Raw genomic sequence first — 23,409 nt, forward strand, 5'->3', positions numbered from 1 at the left:
GAATTTGATATGTTTTGGCTTCAGAGACGGTCACAATAATTGAGCGAGTACTTCCAACAGCTCACTGCTACCACATCTGATAAGGGCTTTGCCAGCTCATACTGGGATAAAAACTAAATGGTGTTCATTATGACAGTAAATTCACTCACACTACAGGATTAGCAAAGAAAATTACAAATAATGAAGCAGTTTTGCCTTGACAAGATACCTGCCTTGAAATAGAAAATATGCAATAATACAATATATGAAGAGCAAAAAAAAAAATAATTGCACTTTCATTTTTGCATCAGTTTCATGTTGTGCGCATTGCACTTAAATTTCCTCCTTGCAAAATTCCCACTTTTTCAGTAGTTTCTTCTGAAAAGAATTTACAACAATATAGAAATGGACCTGGATGACCCATATATAAGACATTTACTTCCTTTTGACTTTTTTTTTTGGTGATGTAGTTTTCTATCACAACAGGAGAATTAAAAAACAATATTTTGTCTTGCATCAGCTTACATCTAATTGAGTGCATTATAAATCATAGATAATCATATCCTACAAAAAAAAAAAAAAATCCTTGATTGTTATTGGTAGATGCTGAAAAATTAAATCCTTTTCATTTATTGTGTGCTAGTCTGGTGAAGTTGATTGCATCAGAATACTTTTGTGAAAGACATAATACATACGCTGAAATTGTGGGTGAAAAGAAATTCCATCTCATCATCTGTCTGATGAATAGTGGCAACATGAAGATACATGTACATATCTTATGAAATACATGTGTGGCATAGACACAATGCATATGTCAAGTTCACTTGGAAAAAACACATCACTACAAAAAAGGTATATAATGACACATTCCACTGACAGCAAAAAGAAGAACATGAGATTTTTTTTTTTTTTTTAGTGACAGTCTAGCAAATGCATCTTACATTCTGAAAACATTAAATCTTCAAGGAACAGAAAATATCTTGTGTGTACCAAAAAAACCCCAAAACAAACAAACAAAACTGAGAGTAAGGTCATCAAGATAAAAAAATAAAATGCATGCTATGTTATTGAACAGGTCAAAATTGCATATAACTTGTCAACGTTCATCCCAGCTCATCAAGGAATGAAAGAAACAATTCCAAGTCAAATCAAAAGATCCAACAATTTGCAATATCTTTTCACAACTTGGCAGGTGTTATTTGTCTTTAAATAAGAAGGAGACTGATCACCCCAAGCAGACTAAGACAGAGACATACATGATTAGGAAAGTTACGGTCAGAGACCTCTCTCATACACAACAGCAATAGAAGTGATATTATGCTGCGTTTACACCATGTTCCCGGCAGCAACAGCAGTCACGTTTCAGGCCACCACGGACAAATCAGGTTGGACATGAGACAATGCAGTAGGACAGGATGGGCAAACGTGACAGGCCGTGATTGTCATGGATGCCGTGTCAGATTTTTAAACTGTCAAAACCTTTGCCAAGGCAGTTCAGGTGCTCATGAGAAAGCTCGTAGGCCGCAATATAACAAGATGAACACAACAACACATGACAGAATATTACAGGCCGTAACAAAACTTGAAGGTAGTCCATAATGTGACACGACAGAAAATATTAGTAGTCTGGCCTGACCAGACGCTGTGCAAATGCTGTCGTACGGAGGGGAAAAAAAACCCAGGAGAATATCCCACCTACCAACAGCGCACTATGTTTCAGGCAAACGGGAGTGCCATGGCCGCTGGGAACATGGTGTAAATGTAGCATAAATTGGGTTAATATAGAGAAACCTTACACCAGGAATAGGGTACTATGTTGGTAGATACCTTTCTTTTGCACATCCTCAGCTAAAGCTACAATTAAAAGCAATAAAACAGAGTCAGCTTTATAACAGGTGAATTGATTAGAATAGAATGTCCTCAACAGGCTATTTTGGTAAAATACATGATTATGCATTTGTGATTTAAATATATGTGATTTAATATATTTACACATTTTAAAATTTCAGAAGACAAAATGTAAAGAACATGTTAGCTTGCTGCTTGATATGCAGATTTAGCTATTAATGCACCATAATACCAGTCAGATAGCCAATTGATATAAATACTGTACAATCCAGCTATAACTATTTTCTTCGAGTAAATACTTGTCGGATACATGTACAGGTATATATATTCTAAGTTAACATAAATTTTTCTTTGTATAGTGCTGATTTCAAAACAGATACATACAATCACAGGGTACTGTCATAGTGTCAAAAAATTATATCCTCTTCTCAAAGTATTACACATCATAACCTCTGATAGTGAGAAGCAAGAGAGTGAATTTTACGCTTCTTTTGCGACCATGAATTAACTGCACTGCAAGTTATGTACATACCATAATTTGGCACCCTATTGTACAGATGCAAAAATATGGTTCCTACTAGTATTTACCGCTTAAAATGTTTGTTTACTTTATTTTTTTTTTACGTCAATTGCAGTGGATGGTAAGATATGGGCTCTATTATATCAAGACAATGGTAAGTTGCAACATTTGTAGCCACAACAGATCACATGCTGGAAGTTGATTGGTTGTTATCGAGATGCTGCCATGGCAACCAAAATTACTGCAAGACACACAGTGCTTCAGGGAATATACCACTGGTGTCTGCAAATTGGCTGCAATTTGGCTTGGCAGTCTACAAAACTACAAAGTTAGTAGGGGTATCATACGCAACATTGAACATAGATCAACAACCTTACACCAGAAAATGGCTAGGCTCATCGTAACCAGGGCAAGTGGAGGGAAAAAAAAAATCACAAATGACAATGGCTGCTGGTTTTATCGCATCATAATTGATTAAAAAATACACAAACATCTACACACACACACACACACACACACACACACAGTAATCACAAATTTGCATGTGGGTAACTTTAATATATGTAACACTGTAGGAGCAATGCTATACTCTACAGGCGTATAGCCACATTCTTGATATGTAATGAATGTATTTCATGAAATCGTCTTGGCTTTCATGGCATGAAAGAAATGGCATCAAATGAATGAAACTGCAACGAGAATCCTTGCTATAAGCATACCAATGGTAAATCCCAATAGCATAAGTAGAAAGATAAAACTAGAATATGTAGGAAATGAATTGAGTCTTGAGTTTGTCTAATTGCCATGATTTCTCCTTCTCTGACGACCTTGTGACGAAATGCAGCACACAAATGTGACATATGCATGACGGTGGACAGAAGCAAGTTTGGACACTGAATACCAGCTGTCAAATGGAAACCAGTGAAAAACATCTCCTACAGTTACCAATACTGTATAAGCTGTTATTTTCACGTACAGATATTTTTCGCAAATGAGATCACGGACATTTTCGTGAGATATCAATTTCACGAATTGACACCAAGGGTATTTTATAGTGCACTAATAGCCTAGCGCATGATGACATTTTCGCGTGTTGTAAAATTTGCGGTCCAACAGTGATTTGCAAAATTAGCGAAAATTAAACCCTCGCAAAAATAACAGCGTAAACAGTAACCGGTGATCACTTCTGTAACCTGGCACAATAACTGTCCATGCCACAGAACAATGTAAACACATTCACTGTGATAGAAATGACATGCACAGCTCTACTGTTAACCAATTGAACTGCAAACTGTGGTCAGTCTCCAACGACGAGCAATGCATTCATTCAAAGACTATCGTAGCAAAAATACAGTCAAACCTGTTACCATGGCAGGTACACATGTGTGGGAGACGCTGGTGTTGCATACTTTAATTACTAGTGATGTGCGTTGTAATCAAAGTGTTTGCAAACCTGTCTTTGGTGGCCACTTATCTATAAGGGCCATCCTTTCTCGTTTCCCAAAAGCAGGTGCTATGCACAGGTTTGACTGTACATATAAAAGTGCACGTCTTTATGTTTACATAAAAAAGCATTATTACTTCCACCAAGGAGGCTATGTTTTTGCCTGTGTTGGTTTGTCTGTCTGTTTGCAAAATAATTCTAAAATTTGTGAATGGATTTGAATGAAATTTACAAGAAAAGTTGATAATGACACAAGGAACAGATGATCAAATTTTGGTAGTGATCCAGATCACCGTCTGGATCAAGGAATTCCTAGAAAAATTTGTTGAAGGATCCCTTATCATTAACAAATAGGTCCAGCAAATGAGGGAATTCTGAGCTGTGTGTATTTGTGGTGCACATAAGAGCACCAGGCGCGCACTCAAGGTGCAGCAGAAAGCTAAGGTGGAGAGACTAGAAAGAATTCTTGATCACTGGGAAATAGGCTCATTTGCAGCATATGTGCATATTGGTGGAAATGAGCTGCTTGGTCGAGGTCTGCGCACTGTCCAAGTACTTTTCTTCCATATGTTATTTTGTACCGATACCGAGATAAATCTCAACAACATTCTGCCCATTCCTATTAATCTTGCAGAGCTGTTAAAATATCCAGCTATCACAGAGAAAAAAAAAAAAAAAATGAGTTATCCAGACTGAAATCACGGAGAGAAACTTACTGCAGTTATTCATACAGAGTGAGAACAAAGAAAGACAGGTAAAACAGCAAAGCATATACATACAGGATGTGCTGCAATATATATTCATCTTGATTAGTGAATCTTGGAAAAGCAATATTGAAAGGGTTTATCTTGCTTGTGTGTGCACTGTAATGTGGATCATGGGGAATTTTACGGTCTATCAAATAGTAATGTGAAGAGTAAACTAACCTTACTGAAAAAGCTTTGTTCACTTATATGGATTGAGAAACCCGACAATGAACAATCAGCCGTAGAACACCTTATTGCAGGTATTTCATTACAGCTCATTCATTTCTTTTAAAAGATTAGTGGACAGAAGTGAGTTCTGCTTCCTATCCACTTCTACGAAAATCTGTGATAATCTATTCTGTGACAATCTCTGAAATTGAAAGAGGTATTCTGTTTTATAAAAAAACTAGAAATGTCGCTATGGCGACTGATGCCTCCGCCGTAATGCATGATTCTCCCAATAGGCGTATAGTACAATATCTTCACAATGTGTGATCCATGACAGTTTCACATAACTGGCAAAATATTGAAATGACAGGTTTGTCAGAAATGTCTTGAACTGGGTTTGCTATAATTTTCTAAGAGTGCAGGTACACATATTTGGGGAATTTTGGGGAAGTTTATGCATAGAGTAATTTCCAAGGTACGAAGAAAGAGTGTGATGACGGTACAAAATAGATTTTTTTTTTTTTTTTTTTTTTGGGGGGGGGGGGCATTGAAACCTGGCCTTTGACCCTTAACCTTTGACCTTTGACCTTCTGGCTGGAAATTTCCCTGAGAATCTCCATTAGGTAATGCATATATTAAGTTTTGAAACTAATAATGCAAGCATTGCATATACTAGTATATGAAGGAAATAGTAAAATTTTGAGGAGTTGACCTTGACCTTTGACCCCTGACTATTGACCCATGACCCCTAAATTCCCTAGATAATCCCTGCCAGACAGTACATGCATATGTACCAAGTTCCACGCAGATACATTGAACCATTTGCAAGAAAAGTAATATTGCAACATTTTCACCTAACCTTTGACCTTATGACATGAAACTCTCTCTGGAGAATCTTTACGCAGTAGTACATGTCCACACCAAGTTTCAAGAAAATACCTTTGGGCATTGCATAGATATGGGGGATATTGCAACATTTGTAGCATTTGACCTTGAACTTTTGACCTTTGACCTCTTGCCAATGTCACTAAAATCTACTCAACTAATTGTCCCATCATACATCATCCTTGGACCAAGTTTGGTGAAAGCTGCTTCATCCAGTTTTGAGTTATCACGTAAACAGATAAATTTTAGGATTTGACCTTGATATTTGACCTTTGACCTCTGTCCGATTTCACTGAAAAACTAATCAAGTAATTGTGCCATCATACATCATCCTCCAACAAAGTTTGGTGAAATTTGCTCCATCCAGTCTTGAGTTATCGTGTAAACGGTTACAATTTCATGATTTGACCTTGACCTTTGACCTTTGGCCGATTTCACCCAAAATCTAATCAAATAATTGCCCCATCATACTTCATACTTGGACCAAGTTTGGTAAAATTCCAGTAAATATTACTCAAGTTATCGCGTAAACGAAAGTGGACGGACGGACGTACGGACGTACGGACGGACGGACAGACGGACAACCCGAAAACATAATGCCTCCGGCACCACTTCGTGGCGGAGGCATAAAAAAAAAAAAATGGGAGCTGACATAAACTTATCATAATTGGAGGTGTTAAGGTGTATGTGTGTATGCATATATTGTGTGTGTGTGTGGGGGGTGTCTGTGTGTGTGTGTGTGTGACAGCACTTGATGAGAATGTATGGCCATGTGCGTCAAACCTCACGCTGTGAAACGAAGTCATGTGACTCTATCTACTGTACACTGTATGAGCAAGACAACCAAGTGTTAGAACAATAGAATACTGAGATGTGAGAGAGAGAGATAGAACAAGGGGATAGGAGTGGGGGTGGGTTCTGTGGTTAGGATTCAAGCATAGAAAAAACACGAAAGAGAAAAGCAGATGGTTACACAATGACTCTGTGAATAAATGAATGTTGTTTGTTTGTCGATAAGCTCGTTTATTATTTCTGGTGCACTCCCTGTTTTTGGTTACCTGGGGCGGCGGGGGACTCTGCACTTTCCTTGAAAGCAGCATCGAATAAAGCTGAAGAGTTGGACGGCAGGAAGGAGGGGAAATAAATCTCAAAACAAAATACAACACACGGGCAGAGGTACTAGCCAGCTAAAAGCGATGTTGGGGAAATGTTCTCAACTCTCCTATCCATGCAATTTTGTAATCACGTTTCAGAAAGATAAGAACTCATAATAAGATGATAACATCACATAGCCTCATCAGTAACTTATAACTGAATGATCTCCATGATCCGTTAGTGATGATGATACTATTAAATGTTTTTGGGAAAAAGAAAAAAATGAAAGGCATTTGATCAAATAAACGAACAAAATTGGACAAGGCAACTTAGGTAAAACAGAAAGGAATCCAATCAAATAAACTTGGACAAGAAAAAAATGGAAAGGTACTGAACCAAAGTCAGGGCAATAGGAAGAAGGAAAATGTCGAATTTGGGGAATTATGAGATGCTCATTTGATGTGAATGCCTCTCCTCAGCCTCCTACATTTAACAATTTTATTGTTTTTTGCTTCTTCTTTTTTGTTCACACACTGAATTTGTAAACATAATGCATGTACACTCTGCACCCTCTCTCTACATCCACTGGTGAACGAATACATCACATTTACACTTCTTATCCAATTTGTCAATCTTCTGCATAATCTAAATCTATGCATGGCAAAAATGAAGGTCAAAACATATAGAATGGTATTTGTGCTTTGTGCTCTATCAAATAGTATCTAAAATGTCCTACTGCTATTAACAGTATGTACACAGCCATTTGCTCACAAAAGAAGTTATACGGAATGGATTGAGATGTTCTGGTAGACAAAGTTCTGTCTTTTCTTTTTTCACTTCCTATTAATTTGTTGAGAAATCAAAGCTCAAAATCAAAAAGTTATGAAGCCCCATTAAAGGTCAAAATTTCATAAGATTCCAAGTAGAACACATGAATCCCAAGTCATTTTCTGAATTTTCTTTTTTTTTTTTAAACAGTTGAAAGTAGAGACACCACAGATTCAATGTATGCAGTGTCCAGTAAAGAGGTTTGGGTGTATCGTTTTAATGTGTATCTTTTTTTTTAACACCAATGAGCATCCACAAGAAATAGTGACTCCATATTGACACTGTTAGTTTATCTCATTTCTTTTTAGATTGTGAAATCATTACTTCAGATCGACTTATCCAACAGTCAAACTTAATTTCAATGTTTACAATCTTTCGCATGGCAAATGTAACCCAAATTCGTGTTCACTTGTTGTTTTTTTCACAATCACTGGATGACTGTGGCAACTTTAAAAACATTTGTCCCTTTAAACCCAGTGTGGGCATGAAAACAGACTTGTTGATCTACCACTATTATTCAATTTCTAGCTGCCTCCCTGCTACGATGAACAATGATGGAAAGCACACATCAAAACATCTACCCCTGAAGACAGAGAGCATTATTTCCACATTTGTAACTAAAAAAGAAAGAAATAAAAAAAACTAATAAAATTTTACAAGACAAAGTTCCCAATCCTCAATATTCTGCACTTCGCTTGTTACTTAAAGCTGCACTACACCACATGAGATCAGTTATGAATGAAGGAACAGAACAAAAATCTATGCCGACTGGAAGGTAAGAGCAGAAATGGAGAGTGCACACAAGAGTGTTACCTACCATAGAGACTGCCCGTCAGCGTATTGCTGCTTGATCCACCGTCACCTCCCTCCTCCACACTGATCGAGCTGAGAATGAGAGAATAAAGTCTTTGGATGAGTTTCCTCCATAATATTTAATCATCAGCGTCTCATTACACAAAAAGAAGTTATGACAGCAATTCCTCCTAGAATGGCAACTTCTTGTAGCAAGAGCCAATCACAAAGCAGGGTTCTTGTCATTACCATGACACTTGCCATTGCAGTAAGAGTCGCTATCATAGAAACTTTTATAAAATGGAGCCTAGAGTCTAGCCTACAAGGTTTGAAAATAGACACTGATATTTGCCACGTTTTGATAAATACATAATACTGAAAAATTTTGATGTCACTGAACAATCTTTCTTTCCAAACATTTACATGAAATCAGCAGTAAAGTAATGGTTAAAGCAGGGCTGCACACTGGCGCCGGTCCGACGGTCAAAGACCGGTAAAAGTCACTGTCGGACCGGTAACTTTTCAGGAAATCCACAAGTTACCGGTCCGACATGACCAGTAAAAAAAAAAAGCATTGGTGGGGTCAGTAGAAAGAAAAAGAGCAGCCCCGATCAGGGAGAAACAGAATGCAAGATATCGCACTGTTCAACAAGTTTTACGCAAGTTTTCGTTTATGTCTACCGGTGCACTTTGTACAGTAAACATACATTAGTTTTGAGCACTAGCAGTCGACCAGTTATTCGCCCTCGCTTGCGCATTTGGCGCTGCTCACGCACTGCCGTGCAAAGCAATACATGCAGAGCATGTACAGTGTAACTGCTTTTCGTTTGCTTGCGATCGGCGGTCATGCCAGACAAGAAGCACTGATAGAAGCGCACGCATTTCTGGGTCATTTTACTCATGATTTTTTAACGCAAGATCGATCCGATCCCGGCTTCGCAGCAGCGTGGCAGTTATGTTAGAACTAATTTACTTGTGTCGATTTTTAGAAAAAGTACAAACACATTCGATATTCAGCGATACTGTAAATGGATCTGATTGCGTTCATTTTCATTATACACAGTCATTTCACAAATGAATATTTTCATTCGCTCAGAATGGTCTCATAATGAAGATAGGCGCAAAAAGGATCACGAAATCGGCTCTTCCGTGTACTTTTTAAGAACGCATGCACAAAATGTGAAGAGATAATACTAGGGAGGGAAAAAAAATCATGAAATCATGGCAGTCCCGCTTACATATTTGAGGTAGAAATCGTCCCAAGAAGGATCATGAATTCGACCGGCCGCTTCGTATCTTTCAAAAGCTTATGTACGAAATGCGAAGAGATTACAGAGGAGAGGAAAAAAATACAAAATAAAGGACACATTTTGGTGAGTGCATGAAATCAACGCAATCCCGTTGAAATTTGAGGGAATAATAGGCGCAAAAAGGATCTTGAATTTAGTCCTGCATGCCGTGTTGGTTATCAAAAACGCATGCACAAATGCGACGAGATTATCGGGAGAAAAATAAAAACCACATTTTACCCTTCTGGTGCGTGCATCATAAAAAATTACATCTGAAGTAATTCATGAAATCGCCACAATCCCGCTGATATTTGAGGTAGAAATAGGCGCAAAAAGGATCGTGAATTCGGCCGTGTCGTATACCTTTTAAGAACGCATGTACGAAATGGGAAAAGATTAGCGGGAGAAAAATAAAGGACACATTTTCACCCCTTTTGGCGCTTGCATCATATAGATTACAGCCGAAAAGTAATTCATGAAAATTTCGTAATCCCGTTGGAATTTGAGTAAACAATAATAGGCGCAAAAAGAATATCGAATTCGGCCCTGCATGCAATGTATAATTTTGAAAACGCATGCACAAATGCGAAGAAATTATCGGGAGAAAAATAAAGAACGCATTTTCAACCCTTCTGGTGAATGTATCACTAAAGATTTCATCCGAAATAATTAATGACATATCGCTATCCCGCTGATATTTGATGTAGAAATAGGCGCTAAAAGGATCGTGAATTCGGCCGTGACGTATAGGCATGTACGCAATGCGAAGTGATTATTGGGTGAAAAATACAGGACACATTTTCAAACCCTTTTGGCCCGTGCATCATAAAGATTGCGTCCGAAGTCATACATGAAATCATCGCAATCCCGCTGATATTTGAGGTAGAAATAGACGCAAAAAGGATCGTGAATTCGGCCGTGTCGTATACCTTTCAAGAACGCATGTACGGAATGCGAAGAGATTATGGGGAGAAAAATAAAGAACGCATTTTCAACCATTCTAGCTGGTGCGTGCATCACAAAAGATTACATCTGAAGTAATTCATGAAATTGCCACAATTCGGCTGATATTTAATGTAGAAATAGGTGATAAAAGGATCGTGAATTCAGCCGTGTCGTATACACATGTACGAAATGCGAAGAGATTATTGGGAGAAAAATACAGGACACATTTTCAACCCCTTTTGGCCTGTGCATCATAAAGATTACAGCCGAATAATAATTCATGCAATCATCGCAATCCCGTTGAAGTTTGAGGAAACAATAGGCGCAAAAACAAGAATCATGGTTTTTGGCCGTGTCGTATATCTTTTAAGCACGCATTTACGAAATGCGAAGAGTTTATCCGGGAAAAATAAAGGACACATTTTCAACCCATTTTGGTGCGTTATCATAAAAGATTACAGCCGAAGTTATTCATAAAATCATCGCAATCCCGCTGATATTTTAGGTAGAAATAGACGCAAAAAGGATCGTGAATTCGGCCGTGTCGTATACCTTTCAAGAACGCATGTACGGAATGCGAAGAGATTATGGGGAGAAAAATAACGCATTTTCAACCATTCTCGCCGGTGCGTGCATCACAGAAAGTTACATCCGAAGTAATTCATGAAATCGCCACAATTCCGCTGATATTTGAGGTAGAAATAGGCGCAAAAGGTAACATGAATTCGGCCATGTGGTGCATCTTTTTAAGAACGCACTTACAAAATTCGAAGAGTTTATCAGGAAAAATAAAGGACACATTTTCAACCTATGTTGGCGCTTGCATCATAAAAGATTACAGCCGAAGTAATTTATGAAATCGTCACAATCCCGCTGATATTTGAGGTAGAAATAGGCGCAAAAAGTATCATGAATTCGGCCATGTGGTGCATCTTTTTTTAAGAACGCACTTACGAAATTCGAAGAGTTTATCGGGAAAAATAAAGGACACATTTTCAACCTCTTTTGGTGCTTGCATCTGAAAATATTACAGCCGAAGTAATTTATGAAATCGTCACAATCCCGCTAATATTTGAGGTGGAAATGGGCGCAAAAAGGATTGCGAATTCGGCCCTGCATGTCGTGTACCTTTCAAGAACGCATGCACAATGCGAATAGATTATCGGGAGAAAAATAAAGAACCCCTTGTAGCGCGTGCATCAGAAAATATCACAGCTAAAATAATTCATTAAATCGTCGCAATCCAACTGACCACCAAGAGCAGGTTACGCAGCAAGTTCGTGCGCCGATGTTTAGAAAAAGTCACAAACGCATTTGATACAATCTGATTTTGTTCATTATCATTTTACACTGTAATTCACAAACAAACATTCTATTTTTTCCTATCTTTTTTTTCTATTTCTTGTGCAATAAATAATGCAAGTTTAAAAAAAGAATATTAATCTGCAAAATGTACATGGGTAAGGGCGTACGTCCATAAAAAACAAGAAAATAAGTTTGCAAGTCATTTAATGTTTTTTTTTAGGTTGTCGTTGTTGACCGGTAAATTTTCTGTTCGGACCGGCAAAAAATGGTAAAACGGGGCATTTACCGGTCCGACAGAGACAGGTTGGACCGGCAGAAAAAATGGGTTAGTGTGCAGCCCTGGTTAAAGTTGCATAATTAGAAAAAAAATGTTGAAGTCATAGTAATAGCAATATATTTGTACACGCGTGCTTGTGGATTTCATAGACATGTTTGGGGTTTTGTTTTGTTTTTCTATCCAACAAGTTTACTTTGTAACTAATGCATCAGAAGTTACATTCATATATTTTGCAAGTTCTTGTGAATAAGCTCACCTAATATTCAAGAATGATAAAGGTTAATGGCACGGTCCTGCTAAAAAGTTGCCACTGATCCATGTTAAATACATGCACCTGGCCGAATTTAGGTCTAATCCTGTATGGTTCTGACTGACTTACACCTAAGTTGAGCTGATGTTCGACTTGTGGCCATCAATGGCTCTTTACACAAAGGTGCACGGATGAAATCATGCAATCATTTCCCACATTTCCCTGACAAATGCTGCATACCATGGAGGTCTCAGTTTCAAGAGTTTTTTTTTCCCCTCATCTCACCTGGTAGATCCCTTGCTCTTCTTCTTCTCCGTTCGGTTGATTTTTGCCTCCATGGACTCACACATGGCGGAATCCAGGATACACAAGTACATGGCACCTGATGGAAATATTAAGTGACAATGATTATTCATTTTAACCTGTTTTCTGTCCATACACATAGCAGTGACTTCCTAATCTATCTAGATAAACTATAATCCTGTAAACACATCCAGATATTTGCACACAATCTAACAGAGTTACTCGAAGTGAAAGCATGAATCACAAACATCTCTTCTGTAATGCCCAGGGTACAAAATTCATTTCACATTACCCAATGCAACGCTGCACACTGGCATTGGTCCGACAGTCCCTGACCAGTAAAAAATCACTGTTGGACAAGTAACTTTTTCAGGATTGGACCAGTAAACAATGGAAAAACTGGGTACCTACTGGTCTGAAAGACAGGTAGAACCAGTAGAAAAAATGCATTAGTGTGCAGCCTTGCCCAATGATATGCAAAGAATACCATACTTCTACCTTATAACCCATCTTTTAGCACCTGATTGATATGAAAAACGTTGAATGTTGTGAATATGTCTATAAGTTGTGAATAAGGGATATTCATCGAGGGTTCGATTGCTACTAACAGCTACCAGTGGTTGTGTATAAAAAAAACCCATGCTCTTCAATGACTTACCAAGAAGCATCTGGGCGTTCTGCGGGTTGTTCTCACACCGGAAGCCGTTGATCATGAGGTCTACCAGCTGCGGCTTGAGACTCAGGAAGCTGATCTCTGGCTCGGACTTTGCCTCCTCCCCTGGACTCTCCTTCTGGATGATACCTGGAGGAATGCAAATATAAGTGTGATGTTGGAGCCATTCAATCGCCATGGAAACTGGTTCTGAACAACCTCACCTCTCCTACCATATGAACACTCTTGTTGCTAACCATGCTCGAATCTGGTTCCAACCCAAGCTTAAATGAAAAGACTGCAAGATCATCACTTTGTTACTCTTATAAAGTTTGCTTCCAAGGGATTAAAAGACTATTGGTAATTCAGGGGGTTTATAATTACAACTGGCTTTGTGACAAATGCCAAGGGGGTAGCGGTGCTGTGATTACTTTGTTGTTATTGTAACTTCTGGCTGTCAAATTTAGCCTAAGTTGTGAAGCAAGTCCAGCTCCAACAAAAAAGCACAAGCCTGGCAAACAGTCATATTGTGAATGCCGACAACCTCCTTTGACCTTCAGCACTGAAACTAATGACAGCAAGTATTTTTTTTTTTTTATTGTGCGCACCCCTTTTTATGGTAGCAAGTGTATATTTATTTGCACTCCCCGAACCTTTTGCATGACTGAGACATGCATGGATATGCACTGCACTGAATAAACATTATGACTGAATGATCATGCAGTGCTCTGTGTGATGGAGTCACTCATTACAAAATTGGCTGTAAGACTAAGACAGAGGGACAATCATATGTGTTACCATAGTAATACTTTGGGGACTATGGGCTACTAAAGAAGCCAAGAAACTTGCACTACCTGAGACAGTGGGTTTCTGTACAAGCCGAGTTCTTTCCCTGCTTATTTAGTTAACATCTTTTCTTTTTTTTCTCAACATTTGCATATTGCTAATTCGGATGACTGACAAATAATTTCATCTACATCCATTACCTCAAATACACTTGTACAGCGAAAACATCAGCTAACTCTACATCTCACATATCCAAGAGGTACAAGGTGAGACAACAAGAGACCCGCGGGTCTAGCGCTCACCTGAGTATCGCAAGTTCACCTTTCACGCAGTCACTAATCTAAATTATTCACAGCTTTACTAAAATTTGACCAGGCATTCTCAAGTAGAACATGAAAATGTACAATAAGGGCCAAAATTTTTAAAGATTCCTTAATTTGGGGGCATTGGGGCCCCCTGGGGCCCACTGGGTGGGGCATGGTGCCCACTTTGATAAATTGAGATCCTGACCCCCTAGGGATGCTACCTGCCAAGTTTGACGAAAATCCATCATGAGGTTTTTAGGAAGAAGATGAAAATGTACAATTCAGGCCCCCATTTGGACCTTCCCAACCCCCCCCCCCCCCCCCGCCCCCAAGAGGGGCACCCCTGGATCTGCCATGAACAAACTTGAAACTACAGTCATTAATGTACTCACTCATAGTATTATCTTAGCTTATCTGAGAGAAGATTTTGAAAGATTCCTTCATTTTTTTTTTTTTTTTTGGGGGGGGGGGGTTTGGGCCCCCCTGGGGGCCCCCTGGGTGGGGCATGGTGCCCATTTTAACAAAATGAGATCCTAACCCCCTAGGGATGCTACCTGCCAAGTTTGGTGAAAATGGGTCATGGGGTTCTCAAGAAGAAGATGAAAATGTACAATTTAGGCCCCATTAGGACCCCTCCCCACCCCCCTCCCCTGGGTCCCAAGGGGGGCACCCCTGATTCTGCCATGAACAAACTTGAATCAATGTACTAACTCATAGTATTAACTTAGCTCTATCACTTCTGGTTCTAGAGAAGAAGATTTTTACAGATTCCTTAATTTTGGGGGGTTTGGGCCCCCTTGGGGGCCCCCTGGGTGGGGCATGGTGCCCATTTTAAGAAATTGAGTTCCTAACCCCCTAGGGATGCTACCTGCCAAGTTTGATGAAAATCGGTCTTGGGGTTTTCAAGAAGAAGATGAAAATGTAAAAAGTTTACGCACGACGGACGACGGACGACGCACGACGGACGCTGGACGAAGGGCGATCGCAATAGCTCACTTGAGCCTTTGGCTCAGGTGAGCTAAAAACACATAAACATGCACCCACATACAGACACAGACACAAATGCGCATACAAAAACATATGATAAAGCTTTTACTATTACCATCATGGTAGGTTTGAGAGATTTGGTTACCATGGCAACAAGAAGAGAAGAAAAAAACTAACTTTGAATGGTGAGGTCCTTGAAGTGGTGAGGCAGACAGAGCATTGACATCAGTAGATGGATGCAGGCTCGCCGGAGCTCGTTCTTGGGAACCAGAGATCTGGCACAATAATGGAACAAATTTGATCAGCATCATCTATACATCATATACCTCTATCTTGTGTGGTTCAATGGCATTTGCTCCTGCAACAATTGCTCCCAAGAAATATCTACATGCTAAGCCAGACATAAATTCTACCCACAAACTTAACGCTAACTCTAATCCTAATCCTCACATCACACTAAGCTTAAAACTCTATGACAAACCTAACCCTAACCCCCAAGTCCTAGGAGAAAATAAGACCGGAGTAACTGTCACAGGAGCAAATCTTGTGTCATTCTCATACGTACCACTACATAATGTCATTTCATGTACACCACGGCATTAAACCATTTACTACACATCACTGTAAACATTTTATACATGCCTCTCCATAAAAACCACTATAATGAACCCTATCTACACTTCAGTGTAAACTTCTCAAGACAAGCCACTTCATGTACACCACTACACTGAACCCTTATCTACACTCAAGTTTAAATTTCTCATACAGGCCAATGCATGTGCACCATTACACTGAATCCTTTATCTATCAAGGTACACTTAAGTGTAAGCTTCTAATACATGCCAGCACATGTACACCATTTTATTGATACCCTCATCTACACTTAAGCTTGAATGACTCACCGGAAGCGAAGCTCAGTGTCTGGGATGACGATTTCCATGGCGGTCAGGAGGTATGGGATGAGCACCTTGACCCCTGCCAGGTCAACCCGTAGGAGGTTGTCAGCATTGTAGAGGACATTGGACAACACAAGACCACTGACCGGCTAAAAAGGTGAAAAAAAAAGAAGAAATTATACTCTTTTTAATGTTTATGTACGCTTCTATGTTAACCCTTTGAGGACGAGTACCGATACTCGGGTAAGTGTCTACAAGAAATGCGTGTTGTAGCAAAATCATCCCGTCCTCAACAGGTTAATAATCGTTTCATTTGTACTGGGGGAAGTGTTAATTTGAAATCTTACATTAATTCTATGTTTTATATGACAAGTGGAAAAATCAAACAACTTGAAACTTAACTTAAAAATGATCCTGACGATGACGATGATGATGATGACAATGATGCTACTACTACTACCACTACCACTACCACTACTACTGCTACTACTACTACTACTACTACCACTACCACTACCACTACTACTAATAATAATAATTATAATAAAATAATAACTAGAAAAGCAGTCTGAGAGCGCAAACCTCCGCCAAGCAGCTACTTTTACTGCTACTACTACTACTATAACTACTACTACTACTACTTCTACTGCTACTACTACTACTACTACTACTACTACCAATGATAATAATAATACTAATAACGGTGATCATCAGGTGCATCCAGCCACCAATGGGACCATGAGACACGATACTGACCTGTTTTCCGTTGGTACAGAGTGCCTGGGTCAGGGTCAGGTAGAAGCGGGACAGGTAGAGAGGGAGGATGCTCTCCTCCGCCTTGCGGCTGGTGAAGATCCTGCACAGCGCCCCGCAGGCCTCCGCCCGCCCTCCCTCGTAGCTCTCGGGGGCACCCAGGCGGTCGTTGCCAGGCGGGGACAGGGAGGCGGAGACGCCCGGAGATGAGATGGCCTCCCTCTCGTGGGGCTCTCGGGTGTGAGGGACATCTGAGGAGGACGGGGTGGACTGGGCGCGCCTCATCATACGGCCTTGACAGACAAGGAAGGAATTAGGAGTTTTGAATGGTGTCAAGTATGGTAACAATTCCGGAATGTGAACCCGTTTCACAAATACCACCTCACACAGATATGACTGCCACACACCTTAATCAATTTTACCCATGGGGCATTGGTTAATTTTACCTTCAAAGAGAACCAGAAGTTTTTAGGTGGGTTCTTGATATACCATGAACCACAGAAATCATATTGATGTCTAGAAGCTCTGCATGATAATTTAGATCGATCTACACACTAAAATAAAGGTACAAAATGTTAGTTTACTGAACCATACAGGTAAAAAGTCTGAGACATATTTCAAAGGGTATGCATTTTGTAAACAGGGCAGTAGTATTGTTCTGAAGTTTACTAGAAACAAACCTTCATCCACAGAGTCCCCACATCATATACTATTATCACTCCTTGCATTTACATTGGTGTGTTTTGACATAAAATATAAATTACTGCAAGCCAAGGGTCAGCAGTACATGATACATTATGTGCCTAAATACACCGTTATTATAGATTACCAATTTCAAGAATGTAACAAAGAATTGCTTAAAATGATTTTTGTCTGTTAATCTTAGTCTTTTTATAATACTAAATTTGGTCGACTACCCATAATGTAGATAAAATTACAGAAAAAAATGGAAAAAAAATATGTGAAGATTCAATGAAATGAGATTTGCATTTTCAATTACTAATAGTGCATAATGCATGCATTATATGCACAAAGTAATTTAAAGTTTGAGTACACATTTAAGTAAATCTTTAAATGTGTGCATTTAGACAGATTGTTTGGCCCGAAAATATACTCAATTGCAAAATGTGTTCTCTGGCAGCAACATTGTCAGTTGTTGCATTTTGTTGATCGGGTAGTTGATCTACATTACAACTCTGTCATTTTCCTCTTTTTTTTTAACCTGCTATAACTTTATACATATGGATTTTAAACAAATACAATGCTAATGAAGAAAAAGACAGACAAACAGACAGACAGACAGATCCATGTATAGAGACCCACTCTACAGTATAAGATATACATGTGAATGGATAAATGAATGAATGGGTGAATGATTATTATACAGTCATGAATAGATCCAGGAATGAGTAAGTCAAAATAAGTGACTTCCAAGATGTACTGCTGGCATGAAATAGGTTATAGCAATGAGTTTAACATGACCCAATTAGTACATTCTGTAACTCACAGCATGGTCATTGTGTTTTATCATAAGAACATGAGATGTTACGGTGAATATTTCTGGTTTACCATGTGTAGATAGATGTATATGGAATGCATGCTTCTACTACTTCTTTGCAAAATCTAGGAATGTTAACATATATTTTTACATTTGATAATTATATTTTGTGTAGGTGTGGTTTATTTGAATGTATCTTAGTAACCATTCAAACACCCTGTTGATGTGCGGTGAAAAAAAGCAAGGCTGAAAAGACAAATTCCTATTTGTTGCAAACTATAGGCATTGAACAAATCTAATCAAGCGATATTAGTGATACTACAAACATCTCTAGAAGAGGTGCATATTTTTTTGTGTGTGGGGTTTGCTTTGACTTACCTCACTGATGACCTAAAGTAACACCTCTATACTCAAGCTGCTCAAAGTTTTGTAATATCATACTCTCATTTGTTTACAGTAAAAAGGGGTGTGCAGACAAAACTGGAAAGATATGAACCACTTACCACAAAAACATATATTAATAGAAAGAGTAAACAAAAGAGGCATAGAAACATAAGATAAGATCGATATTACCATGGCCAAAGGAGTATGTTGATACATGCCCATTTTTCACTGAGAAGAAATCAAATGGTTACATTTAAAATATATACAGAAAAAATTCCTAATACCAGTGAAGGGCTTGAGTAAGGGCAGTTGATATTGGCTTGCTTGCATTTCTGATGAAACTATATAAGCTTTTGGACTGAGCCATTTGAAAAAGTTTTACCTTGTGAACATTTAACTACACCTCCAGTTACAAGGAATGGTTCCAGAATGATCCCACTTTGTGCACCAGAGAATGTCGTCATCCACTCTTTGTTTGGAATGTGGGGTGGAGATTGTAGTCTACAAATTCATGCTGTTATGTAACTATGGAACTAGAGGAGAACTATGCTATTGTTTGTGTTAGCTACTAGGATACAAAGAAACCTAAGGCTGGGAAGTTAGAGATATCAATGCATGATAGGAAACGGGAAAAATTCTCATAGTAATAGTTCCGCTCATTGATTAGTGACAACAACATGAGGTCACATCATATGCATTACACAAGATAATTCTTAAATTATACATGATTGCTTTGAAAATTACTTTGTTTTGTTTTTTTCTCTCTCTCATGTGCTCAAATACATCACATTCACACAAATGCACACACATGAACATACAAATTATGACTGACAAAAAATCTACTGATTATAGATAATGAAATTTGCAGAGGCCATATTTCCCCCTTCCTCCATAAGAGGTTTCTTCCTTCAGTTACTGTTAACTTTCCAATGCCGCTGGACCTACCATGGATCACAATTTATATTGCATTTGATTATATGTGCAACGTAAGTTGATATTATTCCACTTGGAGATTCAAGGCAAGTCTTCAAAGGGTTTTCCTGGTTATTCCTTCAATTACAAATTTATATCGCAGGATGTGAGAGATTGCAGGCACAGGTCAGTCATTAAGCAAAGGCGATGTGCCAAAATGACTCAAAACATGACTGGTCCCAAGTCAACTGGTAAATTTTTGGACAAAGAGACAGAGTTTTTTGTATCAATAAAAGAAGGATAAACACTTTGTATCTTATTGATTGCTTCAAGAGAATTGTTAGAAAAAATATTAGCACATCTTGATCATAAGCAGGCTATCAAATTCTTCTCTTATGGTGGGGGTGTTATTCAGATGTTCTAGCAACACAAGATGCTCTACCACATGAATGTGTGTTCATGCAACATCAAACGGCACACATACCCACACCATGGGTGCGATGGTAGTTAGTAGCGTTACTGTTAGTAGAAGCATTTGTGGCGGTGGTGGTGGAAGCAGTGAAGGTGGTGCTGGTGTTGTTGGTAGTGGTGATGGTGGTGGCAGAACTAATCGAAGACGCAGCAGCTGCAGCCGCCGCCGCCGCCGCTGCCGCCGACGGGGCGACGAAGACGGAGCCACTCCGCCGCGGGAGGGAAGCGGCGGTCCCCCCGCCGCCAAACTTACATCCCATCAGAGCCGCCTGGAAGAGCCACGCCCCAAATAGATGCAGGATGCTGTTGCACTCCGAGTGGCTTGGCCCGGGGAGCATGCCACTGTGCAGGATATTGCTCCTTCCCCCGACCCGGATGCCGGCAGCCGGAGGGCCGCTCGATGTCCCCCTGATGGACCCTGTCCCCGAACCGCTCTTGGCCTTCTGCCCCGGAGCCTGGCTGAAGTTGCTCACAGGGATGGTTGGGGAGCGAGAGGGCATGGTCTGAGATGGATCCGTGACGTACCGATCAGTGGGGTAACCTGGATGAAAGGCAAAGGAATCCGTTTGTTGATACATCTTCAAGTCCGTTTTTTAAACAGGTGGCATAAGACATTGTTGCAGGCAGAGCACTACTTACAGTTTACTAGATCTAGTACCACTACATAAGATTATCTATGTACCAACACACAACTAACTTGCAGCATGGGACAACTACATGGCTTAAATCACACTCAGAAGCAAAAAAAAAAAAAAAAAAAAAAAAAATCCTACAAGAATTATTATTCTGCATGTTCAAAGACAACATTGACAGTTCAGAGACACCAGTGTGCAAACTTTAACATCTACCAAACATCAAGCTCACTCATGCATGGATTATCAATGGTAGTATCTTTGTCTAAGTCAACACTCACAATGATACCCACATCAAAAAAACAGTTCACTCAAGGAGAGATTTGGATCATTTATAGAAAAAAACAGCTACCTAAGTGACATTAATAATATGAACATGTAAACAGGTTACATGATGTGAATGCCACATCTACACTAGATGGAATTACAACTCTTGCAGCCATTGGCTAAATGATCTCCAGTTGCAATATATTCCTTTCCCCCATTTTTTTTTTTTCTTTGGTCTATCTTAACACTTGTTTTTTGGATGTTATTTTCTGATGTAAGCTCATTTTGATGGTTTTGTATAATTAACTGTTTCCTGTATGTTTAAAGATCTGCCATCTTCTCTGCTGACCAATGTCTCTTCAAATGTAGGGACTTCGCTTGACATGGCTTACCAAGGAATGCATCCACAAGGACTGAGAGTCCCTTCATGGCACGGAGGAAGATTTCAGGCAGCGCCTGGAGACAGGCAAACTGGTCCGGGAACTTCTTGCCATCCTTGAGCGAGGCCACAAACATGGGCGTCCTGCCGATGATCTCCGGGTGACACAGGTCCACCGGGTTGCCCAGGACGTGGAGGAAGCGGAACCACGCCTGGGCGAGGCCGTCGTTGTCCAGCTCCGGTGGAATGATCCGCCCTTCATCATCTCCTGCTTGTGAGTGAATGGACATTTTTTGGCTTTAAAGGACAAGTTTACACAAATATAAGTGTGGACTGGGTGAATGCAGCAATATTAGAAGAGCACATCACTGAAAGCTTGAGGAAAATCACACAATATGTTTTAAAGTTATGAATTCTTAAAGCTTCAGTGCCACCATTGCTGGATGGGAAGACTACAACAGTTTGTGATGTTACACAAGAGGAACAATATATACATTGTAAGGAAACTATAAAGAGAATTTCAGGAAATTTTCTTTTTTTTAATGAAAAGTATACACTTCTTGACTTGTTAAAGACATATGTTATAAAGGGTAATATTATTCACCCTGCCATCTGAAGGAGACAAGTCCAGTGCTCTTTTATTATGCTAGAAAATTACAATTATGCTGAATTTTCTTTATATTGTTCTTCATATGTGACATCACAAACTGCAGTAGTATTCGTATCCAGCGATAGCCACACACAAACTGTAAAAACTCATAACTTTTGAATGGATTGTCCAACTTTCCTTCGGCTGTCACTGATGTGCTCTACTAAAATTACTGCATTCACTGAAATCCACACATATATTTGGGTGATTTTGTCCTTCAATTAAATGCATACATACTTAGTACAAATCTAGGGCATGTTATGTTCTGTTTAACCTAAGCCTTTAAGCATAGACAACAAATTATAGTAAGACTTCTTTAATACTAGTTAACCTTGTATTTTCCAATTTAAGCTATGACTTTCATCCTAACTATTCAAACTCTTATCCCCCTGACCATGAATTGTCATTTCACTTCTTAGATTTTACGTTTGACACAGTTTAAAGTGAGAAAACTTATAATCGTTTCTGCTTCAGTATCAAACAGTAGGCAATTTGATTGTGAATAAAGCATTTCTTCAGAAGATATGAAACAGAGTATACTCTCAGCTTATTTCTATCAACTCTGTGGTAATATATACTGACAAGAGCAGTGGTGCTGACCTATTCTGAGGGATGGGAAGGCTGGTCCATAGAGCACCTGGATAAGCTGAGCAGTGAGGACCTTGTTGATCCGATTCCACTGAGCCACGGTGGAGGGGTAGTGCCTCCAGGTGCAGCACATCTCCCTGAAGGTCCTCCACAGGGTCGGGGAGGGGAAGCAGCGGGCGCACGCCAGCAGCCACACCTCAAAGAGCACACTCAGCAAGCGCTCACACAGCTGCTCAGCCAGGCTCCCTGTTTGATGGAGGAGAATTAGATAAATAAGTCACCAAATACATGTTTTGAGTGGGTAAATTTTGACTGTAATGATGTGTTTGATTTGAATTAATGTAAGACAGGAACCACTGGATATATATCATATCCAAAAACTGTTTGCTTAGTTTGTTGACTGTGAAATATCAACTGTGTCCAGCTCAACTATGTACTAGGTCAGTGTAATCATATTCCTTCACCCTTCAGTGCTGACTGGCACAAAACCCCAAAACAATGTACACTGTCCAAAGTCCTGGAACAGAAAGGGTTAAATTGCTCCACTTAAACAAGTAGGATTTTACAATGTGTCTT

At 39.4% G+C, this 23,409-nt stretch overlaps 1 protein-coding gene across 1 annotated transcript in view; it reads right to left on the reverse strand.

Annotated features, from left to right (window-relative positions):
- LOC140236353 (ral GTPase-activating protein subunit beta-like) overlaps nt 1–23,409 on the reverse strand; it is a 45,963-nt gene that overhangs the window by 17,491 nt on the left and 5,063 nt on the right. The window contains exons 4-13 of the mRNA XM_072316312.1: nt 22,846–23,079; nt 21,610–21,864; nt 20,332–20,859; nt 17,057–17,346; nt 16,307–16,449; nt 15,582–15,679; nt 13,333–13,476; nt 12,657–12,753; nt 8,331–8,398; nt 6,649–6,699 (exon numbers count right to left, since the gene is read on the reverse strand). Of these exons, the coding sequence (XP_072172413.1) occupies nt 6,649–6,699; nt 8,331–8,398; nt 12,657–12,753; nt 13,333–13,476; nt 15,582–15,679; nt 16,307–16,449; nt 17,057–17,346; nt 20,332–20,859; nt 21,610–21,864; nt 22,846–23,079 (1,908 nt within the window). The remainder of the gene's footprint in view (nt 1–6,648; nt 6,700–8,330; nt 8,399–12,656; nt 12,754–13,332; nt 13,477–15,581; nt 15,680–16,306; nt 16,450–17,056; nt 17,347–20,331; nt 20,860–21,609; nt 21,865–22,845; nt 23,080–23,409) is intronic.

The sequence above is a fragment of the Diadema setosum genome, chromosome 1 (assembly GCF_964275005.1).
Source record: "Diadema setosum chromosome 1, eeDiaSeto1, whole genome shotgun sequence".
NCBI lineage: Eukaryota > Metazoa > Echinodermata > Echinoidea > Diadematoida > Diadematidae > Diadema > Diadema setosum.